At 40.4% G+C, this 13,684-nt stretch overlaps 1 protein-coding gene across 1 annotated transcript in view; it reads left to right on the top strand.

Moving 5' to 3' along the window:
- Positions 1-13,684, top strand: part of vopp1b (VOPP1 WW domain binding protein b) — a 48,819-nt gene that overhangs the window by 22,106 nt on the left and 13,029 nt on the right. Inside the window, exons 2-3 of the mRNA XM_083935848.1 lie at positions 3,657-3,715; positions 8,612-8,689. Coding sequence (XP_083791974.1) covers positions 3,657-3,715; positions 8,612-8,689 — 137 coding nt within the window. The remainder of the gene's footprint in view (positions 1-3,656; positions 3,716-8,611; positions 8,690-13,684) is intronic.

Genomic DNA, 13,684 nt, shown 5'->3' with positions numbered 1-13,684 from the left:
CAATCAGGATATTCAAAGGGACATAGAAAGATGTTTTACTTTACCATTAGATTTCAGCTCACTGTTCCAAGCTTTACCTATAGAGGTCCCCCAAACTCAATTTGTAAATTGGGATAGAGTTTTATCAAGATTTATTTGGGGATGAAAAAGCCCCAGAGTAAGGTACAAAACTCTCCAGCTGCCAAGAGATAGTGGAGGTATGGGTCTCCCAAGAATATTACCATGCAGCCAAATTTAGATCAATAGTGTGCTGGTGTAGGCTGGACTACCTGGCTAAGTGGAAAGACATGGAAAAGGAAATTGCTGGGTACCCAATTCAGAGCATCATTGGGGATAAGGAAACTTACAAAAAAATACAGGAAAAAATAGACCAAATTACCTCATTCACAGTTCAAAGTGGTCCAAAAATACAAGATAAATGATATAAACCAACTAAAATGGCTGGCATTTGATAGTAGTTTCAAACCAAACAAATATGACAGGGTATTCAAAACATGGTTAACTAAGGGAATCACAGCATGGTGCACCCAAGAGGAGAAGGGGGAGGTGGAGAGTTTTCAAAATATGAAGGATAAATACGATCTGGGGAAGCATGATTTTCATAGGTATCTACAGCTATGGGACTATTACAAGAAGAAAATCAGAAGAGATCCCTCCATGGAAGTGTGGGGTGTAACTCAACTTATAATCAAATCATATGCAGGAACTCCTTTTAGAACGATATCAGCATTATACAAAGCATTGACAGCACATAAAAATTCAACCAAATATGTAAGAAAAATGGGAACCGGAACTCAACATAGACATTACAGATCAACAATGGCAAGAGATGTGGAAAACACACCAAACAACCACCAGCTCACAGTCATGGAGGGAATTCTCATGGAAAAACCTGATACGATTCTTTATTACGCCTAAAATTAAAAATAAATATTCAAAAACGAATTACTTGTGTTGGAGAGAATGTGGCGAGTTAGAAGCAGGCCATGCCCATATTTTTTGGCAGTGTAATAAAATTGTAAGGTTTTGGGGAATGGTACACAGTGTCATGCAGAAGATACCCATGACCTGTGAGACTCTGTACATGTGTGACCTGGATGAAGGACATATACATATTGGAGATAGATATTTGGTAAAGATAGAAATTGGTGTAAGGTAGACCCACCTAACCAGGATCAGTGGATGGCAATTGTCAAAGAAATATACACAATGGAGAAGATTACATTTCCTGTGCAAGAGGTGCAAGGAGAGCAAAAATGGGAGATATGGACTATATACAAGAACTCAAACAGCGATAGACACGAGGACGTGGGAAATGAAGACTGATATATTCAAGAGTGACACCCTCTACTGTTTTTTTTCCTTTTTTTTGGGGGGGGGGGGGGGGGGGGGTATTGTCGGTAGTGTTTTTGCAATGTCTGTTAAATGAAAACAACATTAAAAACTGAAGTGAAAAAAAAAAACAATCGTACAATGTAACTGCCTAATGTTATTGCAATCCACCCGCTTAAATTCTTTTAGTCATTTCATATAAGTCTGGGACAAAGTGGTGGGCCCCCAGACAAACTGACAGTCTGACCCATCGTCATTGGCTTCCTGCTGCTAGTATGGCTTAAAATGAAGAATTGTAACAACAATACAAATGAAATTCAAACTCAAAATGATGTCAAAATAATAAGCTTCTGGACATCCATAATCTGTTAAACACTTTGTGTGAAGAATGTGCTTTGACAGAGCTGCAGTGAGAGAATTACCACTTTGTTATTGCATTGCAGACTGACTGCTGCTTAAAGTGTAATTCCAGTTTAAAATCATCCCATGGTCTTTTTCAGCACTTACCCACGACAAATAAGACGTAACAACTATTAACGGAGAAATCCGGGAGAGTTGCTAACAGTCGGACCTGGCTAACACTGATTAGCTCGGAGCAGTACGGTGAAGGCATTCAAACGTCTTTTTTAACCACTAATACTGCTCAAAATAACAGCAAACCTCTGCAGTAGCATGAGAAGAGTCCCTACACAGAAAACAAAGCAGCAACGGCGTAGTTAGTGAACCCAGAGTTTATTAAAAGAGTGTTTTAAAGACTTACCTACTGGCCCCTGTACCAGCTCCTCTCATAGTAAAGTCCCTTCAAGTGGATTACCAAAGTCAATCCAAAAGGAAGGAGCCCCTTGATGATTTTGTTTTTGTTTTGTATATATTATTATTGTTATAGTGTATTTTGCATATTTTGTTGTATAGATTATTATTGTTTATTGTTTATAGCACACTGTGCACATATACACTATGTATATATTCTATTTATGTTATGTACAAAGTGTTTATTTGCTGACCCACTACTTCTGTTACAAAATAATTTTCCAGTCTGGGATCATTAAAGTAATTCTATTCTATTCTATTCTATTGTGGTTAAAAAGCCGTTTTAATGCTTTCACCGTACTGCCCCGAGCTAATCAGTGTTAGCCACGTCCGGCTGTTAGCGACTGTGACTCTCCGGAATTTCTCAGTTAATAGTTCAAAAACTGTCTTGATCACTTATTTGATGTATGTAAGTGCTGAAAAAGATCATGGGATGATTTTACGCCGGAATTACACTTGAAACTGAGTGAGAGGATGATTTACCTACACTTGAAACATTACATTTCCTTACAAAAGAAAAATAGCACTTCACTGTGCTACTTTTTTTTTTACAGAGTACTATTTTATAACTACCAGTAGTTAATAGAGTTCAGTGTATAACAATGTATGATATGAGTGAATGTCATATCAATTTCATAACCATATCTCAAAACTGCACATTTTAATTTGCATTGAGACTCCACTTCTGTACTTGATATCTTTGAGAAGTTATCTCAACCTTAATGGAAAGTGATGCTGCGTATGCTGCCTGCCATCCTGAGGCAAGGCGTGTCCCTGCAGTTTGATTAACTTCACTTCACTACAGCGCGCTCTCCTCGCTCCGCCTCCAGCCTACTCTTTACTCTCTACTCTCCTATCTCACCTTCCCTCTCTGTTTCTCTCTTTATTCTTAACACCCTCAGTCTATCCTGGGCATACAATGATGGCAGGGAAAATCCTCTATACGCCACTTCAAAGCAGGCGGTTTTTTCACAGAGATCATTTCAAAGAGTTAATTAAAGGCGCTCTCCAGTGGGCCAGTATCGGTTCTCTGTGCACTCTTAACTGAATCCAGTACTGGGAAAAGGAGGGTTCATACATAAAGGTGCTGAGCTCTGCACTACATGTTATTGAAGACTAGTATAAAATTTTGTCTTGCATAGCCAGACCTACAGATCTTCAGACTATGGTCTGGCTCCACCAGCTTATCATTCTGGCATAGGGGGAAAATGCTCTGGCGTCCCTGTGTGGACCACGAGTGGAGCGTGGACTGGTGGCTGGAGAGAAGCCAGTTCATCTCCTGGGCACTGCCGAGGTGCTGTAGAGCAAGGCACTGAACCCCCAACTGCTCGGGGCGCCGGTCACTGGCAGCCCCCTCGCTCTAACATCTCTTCATTAGTTGCATGTATATAGGTCCTGTTTGAGCATGTGTGTGTATTTCAGGCCTGTATGTGTGTTAAATGAAAAAATAGAGTGAAAATTGAATTTCCCCATTGCGGGACGAATTAAGGAATTCTTCTTCTTCTTCTTTACAGTGTGCAGAAGCCAAAAAGTACTGCTGGTATTTTGAAGGTAGATACCCCATCTACTTCATGTAAGTACCACAATGTTCCACTCCTACAACTTTAAACCAACTTCAAAATCTAGACAAAAACCTTGTGTGTCCATTATTATAGCCACTACGTACAAGTTTGAGAGTCAGTACTGTTTGGTTACACAGTCTAATATATGAAGAACCAAAACACAATTCATCCATTACATTTGAGATAGAAGGCCAAGTGCATCACACCACCTCTGCTCTGTCCCATATTTACAGTGAATTGTACACGCATATCAAAACACAAATGTATGCTAGCAGACCAATTGAAAACAGTGTAAGGATTGACTGAGCCTTCATTCTAAATGAACTTGCCAGATTGCTGGAAATGATTGGCTTTTGGGCAATTGATTCAATGAGTTGATTTACTTTTTTACTGACCCTGCCTGCTTGTGTCTTGACAACATTTCCTGTTTCCAAGATCTTCCTTTGACATTTTTAAAATGACCTTGATTTTTGCATGGTCTACAGCCACTCCATTGGCATCAATGATATGACCCAAGAATTTAACTGAGGACCTCATAAGATAACAGATTTTAGGGCTCAGTTTAAGATTGTGGAGTTGGAGTTGCGTCTCCAAAGCTTCAGATCAAGTGTTGCCAACAGAGTGACTGACTGCTGGAGGTTAACAGTCCTGATTTAATCAGGAAGTTCATCACCTCTCCACTAGGAGGAGTTTGCCAAGAGGTCATGAAGCCGCTCACACTCTGGAAGAAGATTGCCACTGAATCATCGCACTGTCCAGGCACATAAAGGACAGGGACAACGCAGCTCTCATCATGCAGTTTAATTTCCACCTCATACATACACTTGGGTTTGCTCAATGATCCATCCAATACATCCAATAGCAACATATCTTGAGTGAATAGAATGGGCTTAACTTTTTACTGAGCATCTCCAGCTCTGCTCTCTCACTCAGTGTGCAGGCCATGGAACCAGAGTCGAGCATCCCCTGCTCTTAAAATGTGTTGTTAATGATGACAGGGGTATAAAACAGGTCATCAATGGGGCCAACCCGCTGTGTGTTGTGAACAATCACCTTAGCACCAGCTGGTGCAGCAGCACACAATTTAATATAATGCTGTCTTGACATCATAACTGTTAGGGGTTCCTTCACCTGTACCCACACATCCCCTCGCCAAATGTGGGCCAGCTAGTCTAAAGGCTTAGTGTTCTCGGGTGGACAGATGCTGGGCCTGGGTGGCGCTTAGGGCAGTCCCTCTTAATGTGGTTGGGCTTAAAGCAACCTAGGCGATGCTGCCTACAGTGTGTGAGAGTCAAGTGCTCCAGAGACTGGCAGACTTTGCAGGATTTATGCTGGAACTGATCCGGAGTCTTTGGATTGTATTTCTCGGATCTGTTCTGCAACTGTGCTTGATTAAAAGGGCTGATCAAGACTTTCAAGCTGACATAATTACAAGGGGGGCTGGGAGCTGCACTGTTTTCACATTGCACAGGTGGCTTATTTGGGTGACATGTTTCTGGATTGGGAACAGGAAGACTGAGCATGAACCATCATGGACTGAGTGAGCTTAGATTTGGAGGATGCTTGCTCTTTCACTTCAATATGTAGCGATCAATGTATTCTTGAATCTCACTGGTTGTCCATATACCAGGGGCTTTAAACTTGAAAACAGCAGCGAGGGAGGGTGAATATGTCACATCACTAAAATGTTGACGAAGGATGTCGTAGATGATTTTAGGATCATCCTAGGGCTTTGCTGATGGACTGCTTCTCAGAGTCCCCCCTACAATATTTTTAGTTTTGCCCATGAGTTTAGATATAATATCAGAATACTGCTCTTTCAGAGGGATAGCTTGTTCTTTAAGTACACTTCCATTAGCTGTTGCCACTCACAGACGGTGTTTTTGTCTGATCCATCCCCTCTGAAGACTGGGGGCTCTTTGACGTCTGACTGTAGGACAAAGGTTCAAACACAATTGTATCAGTACAGTGACAATATGTCCTCTCTCCAGCATGGCAAATCGCCGACTCAAGAGCATGTTACTGGCAATGTCATTAAATCAAAACATTTATGGGTCAATGATAAATAAAGCTTTTAAAAAGGCATTTTAATAAAGTTGATTTGAAAAATGTCAGTAGGCACAATCACAAATTTTGAAAAATATCTCTATATTTCTTCTTTTTATTGAAAATTACATTAATGGCAGGTACAGCTTGATGTGTCAACAATGCCTGACACATCATTATTTTGTAGTTGAGTTTTGGATTAATAACAATCTAAGATTATTGCAGTCTATTGGCCAGGAATTCAATATTTTTATCATCCAATTTTGAATTAAAAGACAGAAAAACTAAAAAAAAAAATCTATGACATACGTTACCTTTTCACCTTTATAGTTCCCAAACTTTTTTCACTTTAATTTGTTATTTTTTGGCTTAAACAGTATTAAACACCACCTGATTATTCAGTTGCACCTGATGACAGCATAAATAATGACAGGAAATGCATTCAATAACTGTACTTTTATTTCACAAATAAAACATTTATTTTGTCAATGGTCTATTAATTATTAACTATTGATTTAAAAAAAATTATGACAATATTTCAAAAGTAGTAAACTGATTTAAAACATTACCTGAAATAGTAACATTTATGAAATACCTCAAATTCATAGCAACTTCAATAGAATACAGCTACAGTGTAAAAGATTGATTAATGAATTGATACATTTGATACCCTTAAAACATCTTATTAGGGCCACTGAAAAATGTCCTTTCAAATGTATAAAAATTAATTAATTAATAGTAGTTTTAAAACATTAAATGCATTGCAACTGGAATGTAAACTATAACTTACACACAAAATAAAACTTTTGTGTTTTGGCAACAATCAACTTTTGACACAATATTTAACCATAATCCTAACCCAATACTAGTATGTTTAGGTTAGCCATTTGTTCCTTGAATTAAGAGGATCTGGTTCAACACATGTAGAGGGCTACTTTCTAATTTCAGGTGTGCCTAGTAGAGCAATCCCAGTCTGCTTGGCTTAGTTTAGTGTGCCTTGAATTAAGAGGCTCTGGTTCTGAGATCACTTAGAGAACATCAGTTGTGCAACAGAATATTTTGTCAGCAGGATGAAGCCAAGTAAACACATTTTTTATTCCCAACTGCTGCATGCAGCTCACCTAAAGCTCGTTACATTATATCTCCACACTGGCCTGGGAATGCCTCGGGACCCCCCAGTTAGAGCTGGTAAATGTGGCCCGGGAAAGGGAAGTTTGGGGTCCCCTGCTAAAGCTGCTGCCCCTACGACCTGACCACGGATAAGCGGTTGAAGATGAGATGAGATGAACTGATTGAAAAAGTATTAATATACTTTAATAAAAAACGTTTTTTTTTTTTTAAATTACAATAGATTAAATTTACAACTAATGAACACTGTAGAAATGAACAATTACATTTTTTTTTAGATACCATCATTTATGTCATACAGTGACATTCCTTGAAGTTGCACCACCTGACTTTCTAATTTCAAATTACACAGGCTTCTACTTAGACACCGGTATAAAAGTGAGTGGTTGCTAGCAAGTTAATACATATATTATTTTAACAAAATAAAGAGTTTAATGTTAAAATAAAATGTTTCCAGTTAAATCTTGGTTGTACCACCTGACAAGTAAAGTGTACCAGCTTACCAATGAGTTAAAACTAGCGATTTTTAGTTCAGAGAGATATAAAAAACCTTTTTAACCATCCATAAAAATCAGTAGGGGTCCCCTGGCTTTTGCAATATCTTGTTTACGGTGGTCCCTGTGCCCTTCAGAATAAAAGCGTAATTTATGCAGTTGTGCCACCCTTGACATTTGAGTACATGAGAATTCCTGGACAATTTTTTGTTCAAGTTTTGCAACAACTTTAAAAACATTATTATTACTAAATGTAATATATTTTAAAGGTCTCAATCACTAAGTCATGCCACATTATTTGTTTTTGATATTTATTATAATTTATACAATATTTGTAACACTTTTCTTGGTCTGTACATTTGCTCGGATGGTTGCGCCATCTGACATTTTGGGGGTTTGAGATGCCAAAACATAAAATATATATATTATTATAACGTACTGATAATATTGTCAGACTACATAGGTTTTAAATAATAAATTGATGCATGTCATGAATTGATTAAAACTATTTTTAAGTAAAGTTATACTGCAGAACACAGAAATATGCATGCCATGTCACTGGCCCTTATACATTGTGATCATGAAGTAAAATTGACAATATCTCTACAAAAGCTTTAAGTCTATTTACATGCAGGTGTAAATATCAATGTATGCTCTTAGTTCACGGGTGTCCAAAGCAAAGAATGCTATTTTCACCATTTTTTTTCCTAACCCTTTTCACCCTTTTTTCCTGACGCACTAATATAAATTATCATCTGCCTTTTGTGGATGTAGTGATGTGCATGCGAAAAAATGGTCTGTGTGGAACAATGATCCCTGCGCTGAACAGGCCGCATAACGCCAGAGATAGGAATGAATCATTAATTTTGTAATCGACTAACTCGAGTTCCTCGATTATCTGTTTCAGCCCTAGTTTTATCAACAACAACAAAAAAAAACGGTGTGACCAATCAGTGGTGTATTGAAGTGTCAGGGTGAATGAAAAATACGGTGTGAAGCTGTTGCATACTCAAAGAAAAGACAACCCAAAGCCCAACAGGAGACTATCTTGTGATGGGATCACGCCAGCTGCAACACCAAATCAGGACAGGTGAAAAGTGCTGGGTCAATGGCCCCTTCCCTACTTTCTACCCCCTAACTCCTGGCTCCCTTGCTCGTTGAACTCAGCCTTCATTTTGATATATTTTAGGGCTAATTCTGTGATTGCTGACCTATATGCTATATGCTTTTATGTTGCAGATGTCGCTCCTATGAGGACTGTTGTGGGACTCGCTGCTGTGTGAGAGCCCTGTCCATCCAGAGACTATGGTACTTTTGGTGAGTTACAGTTTGGCCTGAGTCCATGGGCGCTGAGATTATGACATCATGTCATGAGAAGTTGGGCTGTTTGGTATTGGGTGTGTTTGTAAATCCAATCTCATGCTCTACACTAAAGTAATGCATTGTTGTTTGAGGAAATAGAGCATTTTCAAATGCAATCACTTTAAGTTTACAGTTAAAAGTATAGTATTATGGGACGGCTGTGGCACAGTGGTTAGAGCAGTCGCCCCATGTAAAAAGGCTGAAGGTCCTCGAAGCCGCGGGTTCAACTCCGACCTGCGGGCCTTTTCTGCATGTCTCCCCCTCTCTTTCTCTCATCCTATTTCCTGTCTGTCCTATATGATAAAGGCTTGGAAAACTGCCAAAAAAAATCCAAAAAAACAAGACTCCAGCCACCCTCCCGAGAAAACTCATTTCGCCCGCTTCTACGACCTCGTTCTTTCGGTCATGACCCAGCTTTCATGACCATAGGTGAGGGTCTGAACGAAAATTGACCGGTAGATCCAGAGCTTTGCCTTCTGGCTCAGCTCTCTTTCTACAGGATTGGTGACAAAGTGCACCCCTGGCGGAGGCCAACCCCCACCCAGAACAAATCCGGCCCACAGAAGTGGCCCCCTCATCTTCTTCCACCGCCCGATTACCTCATCAGCTGAGGTCACCAGCGTCCCGTCCTTACTGTAAACAGCTGGGACAGTTCCCCGTTTCCCCCTCCTTTCAGAAGCACCTTGGTGCCGCCTGAAAGTCCTTCTCTATGACTTCTCCGAATTTCTCCCACACCCTCTGCTTTGCCTCTGACACGGCAGAGGCTGCAGCCCTTCTGGCCCATCGGTACCTTGCAACTGCCTCCAGAGTCTTCCGGGATAACATATCCCGGAAGGATTCCTTCCTCAGTCGGACAGCTTCCCTGACAACCACAGTGTTCGTGGGTTACCACCCCTTGAGGCACCTAAGACCTTAAGGCCACAGCTCACCGCAGCAGCTTTAGCAATGGAAGCTGTGAACATTGCCCACTCCGGTTCAATGGCCCCAACTTCCACAGAGATGCCAGAAAAGCTCCGCCGGAGGTGGGAGTTATAAACCTCGGACAGGGGCCTCCTCCAGACGTTCCCAGTTCACACGCACTACTCGTTTGGGCTTACCAGGTCTGTCCAGAATCTTCCCTCATCCTCTGACCCAACTCATCACCAGATGATGATCAGTTGACAGTTCTGCCCCTCTCTTCACTCAAGTGTCCAAAACATACGGCCTGAGATCAGATGATACGATCACAAAATCGATCATCGACCATTGGCCTAGGGTGCTCTGGTACCACGTACACTTATGAGCATCCTTATGTTCGAACATGTTGTTTGTTATAGACAATCCATGACTAGCAAAGAATTCAAATAACAGACGACCGCTCGGATTCAGATCAGGGAGGCCGTTCCTCCCAATCACGCCTCTCCGGGTGTCTCCATCATTGCCCATGTGCGCGTTGAAGTCTCCCAGCAGAACTATGGAGTGCCCTACTGAAACTCCGTGCAGGACTCCACTTAAGGTCTCAAAGAAGGCTGAATACTCTGAACTGCTGTTCGGTGCATATGCACAAACAACCGTCAGAGTTCTCCCCCCTACCACCCCTATCTTGGAGTACCGTTCCAGAACTGAGACTGTGCGTGGAGGTAAGCCCCACCAGATCTAACTGGCAGCGCTCCACTTCCCGCACAAGCTCTGACTCCTTCCCCCACATAGAGGCGACATTCCACGTCCCCAGAGCCAGCCTCTGCTGCCCGTGTCTGGTCCGTCGAGGCCCCTCACTTTCACTGTCTTCACACTCTCCCAGCGGTTCCTCCTGTGAGGGGCCACAGGATGGAGAGGGAGGAGGTGCCACATCACTTTTTCGGCTGTGCCTGGCCGGGCTCCATGGTAAGCCACCATTCGCTCACAGGCAAGCCCTCCGTCTGGGCCTGGCTACATATGGGGGCCCAAGGCTTCCTCTGGGCAGGGTCTCTTTTTTTTCTCGTTCGTCCATAGAGTCTTCGTGGACCGTTCTTAGTCCAGCCCCTTGCCTGAGACCACTTTGCCATGGGAGACCCTACCAGGAGTCACCGGCTCTAGACAACATAGCCGTCAAGTTCACAGGGACACACAAACCTCTCCACCATGATAAGGTGATGGTTCCCGGAGGTGAAAAGGATCACCATATAATTCATTTCAGTCAATTTGACACAGAAATGAGGACTGAGGTTAACAATCTTGAGGGCAACGTTAGCTTTTTACTTCTGTTGATTGCATTTATGCTTTAGGTAAGTAACATAAACTTTTGTTTGCCACAGAGCATATTTCCAATAATCCAAAATCCAATAGGAAGGTCCTGTGGTCTTTCTGTTGCGTGAACCAGGGCGGACTCTGGGTCAGTCTACAAAAAAAAATTCCCTACAACACTTCATCATCCTCCTGATGTGGAGTCAAGCTGGAGATGAGCTGCTGTACCGGACTCCTGCAATCCTCTCAGCTGCTGTCCAACACCATTGAAGGCTGCCTGCTCCATTCCATGTCACACATGGTATTATGCAATAATTAACATAAGTTAGGTTATAGGAAATGTTTGTTTATTTCTAGATTAAACAAACATCACTTGACATTATTTTGCTGGCATGATTAAATTATTTAAGTAAAACGCACAAACATATTAAACAATGATACCAACGAGCAATAACTTAAAATATGAAGCAAAGTGAACAAACTTGGAAAGTGTTTCCCATAACCTAACTAATGTATCAGAACACAACATCAAAGAGGACTGCAAAGGTAATGCTATGCAAACTAACAATAAAAAGGTGACAATAACATTACCAAGTTATTACCTATTATTATATTTAGGGAGAGGTTCTGTGTGAGCACATTTATAATGCTTTGTGCAGATGGCAAACACAGTTTTTGCCAAAGACAATACACATTAAAAGCAGAAACTTGAGCTGCACATTGTAAGCAGTTTAAAACTACAAACACTAGAAGCTAGTTAAGGATCACCCTTTTCTTAATTTCCAGCTTTGGGAAGTTCCTCACTTAATGATGCTTTTCTCTTTATATACGACCATATGTTACAAAAATGACCAATCATTAGAATTCAGGATCTCAGATGAAGATTAAAAGTCTGAAAGTGAAAAAAATACGATCTGAGAGTGAAAAAAGGAACTTACTAATAACATTTGAATCTGAAAAAATAAAAAAACGAATCTGAAAACATAAAATATGCAACTGAAAAAAATTAAACCAAACCTTTCTAAAATATATATGAAAGTGAAAATGAAAATAAATAATTTATTCAAAATTATATTTCAGGTGAAAAAACCCTTTTCTCCACTTGTTTTTGAGTTCAAGATCAAAACTGAACTTTCAGCTTCGAAGTGTAGTTTTTGTGTTTCAATTTTCTTTTTCAAGTGATCAAATCTATTAGCCTGGTGACTTTGGCCAAATTACTTCTGAGGAAGTGACTTAGGCAAAGCAGTGCTTTTCTTTTTTCCCCACTACTGTGACAGACCATGGGGAACCACTGACCAATTTGTTTAGAGTAGTATGTAAAGTCATATGCTGTATAGACCTTTATACATATATATATATATATATATAAACCGGCCAGGGAGTGCAGATGAAAATTGGCCTGATTGGCTAAATCTGGCACATTTACATGTGACTTTGTTGCTCTTGTAAATTAATGTGCGTTAAGAGTTTAGGAAAATTGTTCAAAGTATTGAATTTTTTTTAACACAATCGTAAAAAACTGTTAATCAGATGTTATTGTGCTATAAAAAACCCACAATATGTGTAGTGATAATTACTACAAAAGGGCGTTTGTGAGTAGAGTTTATAGAGTTATACCCTATATAACTTAAATTTCAAGCAGTTTCAAGTACTCTATTCTAAATACATTTTTTAAAACTTGGAAACACTACATTAAAATGCAAGTGTTTTCAAGGATTTCCAGCACCTGTAAGAACAATGTAATATGTAAAAAATAGGGACAGCAAACATGCGTCCCAAAATAAAAATGTCTTAAATATTTGTCAGTGGTATTAAAATATTTCTTCTACAGTCTGAACCAGAGCATGTTGCACATTTAATTTACTTGCATGCAAACAGGCATTTGTTTGAGACAAGACAGCAAAGCAAACTCAGTTGTAAGACTGAAATGTTGTCACGTTTTTATTATTAAGCTAACATATAACAGCATAGTGTCTTAATTATCCTAAATATAAGGTGATTAAAAAAGACTTCCAAATTTTCAGTTTTCAACCAAGCCAAGCACTTTTAAAAGTTAGTGCTAACGCCTGGCAGAGATGATAACGAAGCAACAAGCCTTTCAGTAACGGTCCATTTACTTCATTTAAAGTCATAATCTATTTATTGAGTTGCCTTTTAGGTTCATATCTAGCAAATAGTGAGTTAAAACAAAGGTGATTGATCATGTAACCCACTGATGAAAGCACTTGTTGCCTTTTTGCAGAGTGTTCTAATTCCAGTGTCTGCGTACACCATACACCCACAAAAGCAATCTGGTTTTTGCTGTCCAATGCAACCAGGGGTCCGTTTCACAAAGCAGGTTCAAAAAACTCTGAGTCTAACCCTGAACTCTGAGTTGATCTACTCTGAGATAGAAAACTCTGAGTTTTCGGTTTCAGAACAGCAGATTTGCGTTAGGTTGATCAACTCGGAGTAGTTTGACCTGGAGTTAAGCGCGTGCACCACAAGTAAAAAAAGACAGCATCAATGGAGCCCTGATTCGACGAGTCACCATAGCAACGGGGAAGCGGAGGGCTACGCTACCACTGGAAATGGAAATATTAATGCGCTCATACGGTGAGTTTGAGCAGGTTTACACCGCTGCAGCAGCAAAAGAGAGGGAGACGGCGTGGGAGAACATTGCTGCTCGGGTCAGTGCATAAGTTTAAATGTAGTCCTGTTGCAATCACAGTAATATCACAGGGGGAACTGCTTGAGTGGGAGCCTTTT

The sequence above is a fragment of the Echiichthys vipera genome (genome assembly GCF_963691815.1).
Source record: "Echiichthys vipera genome assembly, chromosome: 21".
NCBI lineage: Eukaryota > Metazoa > Chordata > Actinopteri > Perciformes > Trachinidae > Echiichthys > Echiichthys vipera.
Note: the sequence above shows the minus strand (reverse complement) of the source record. Positions and strands in the feature narration are given on the sequence as shown.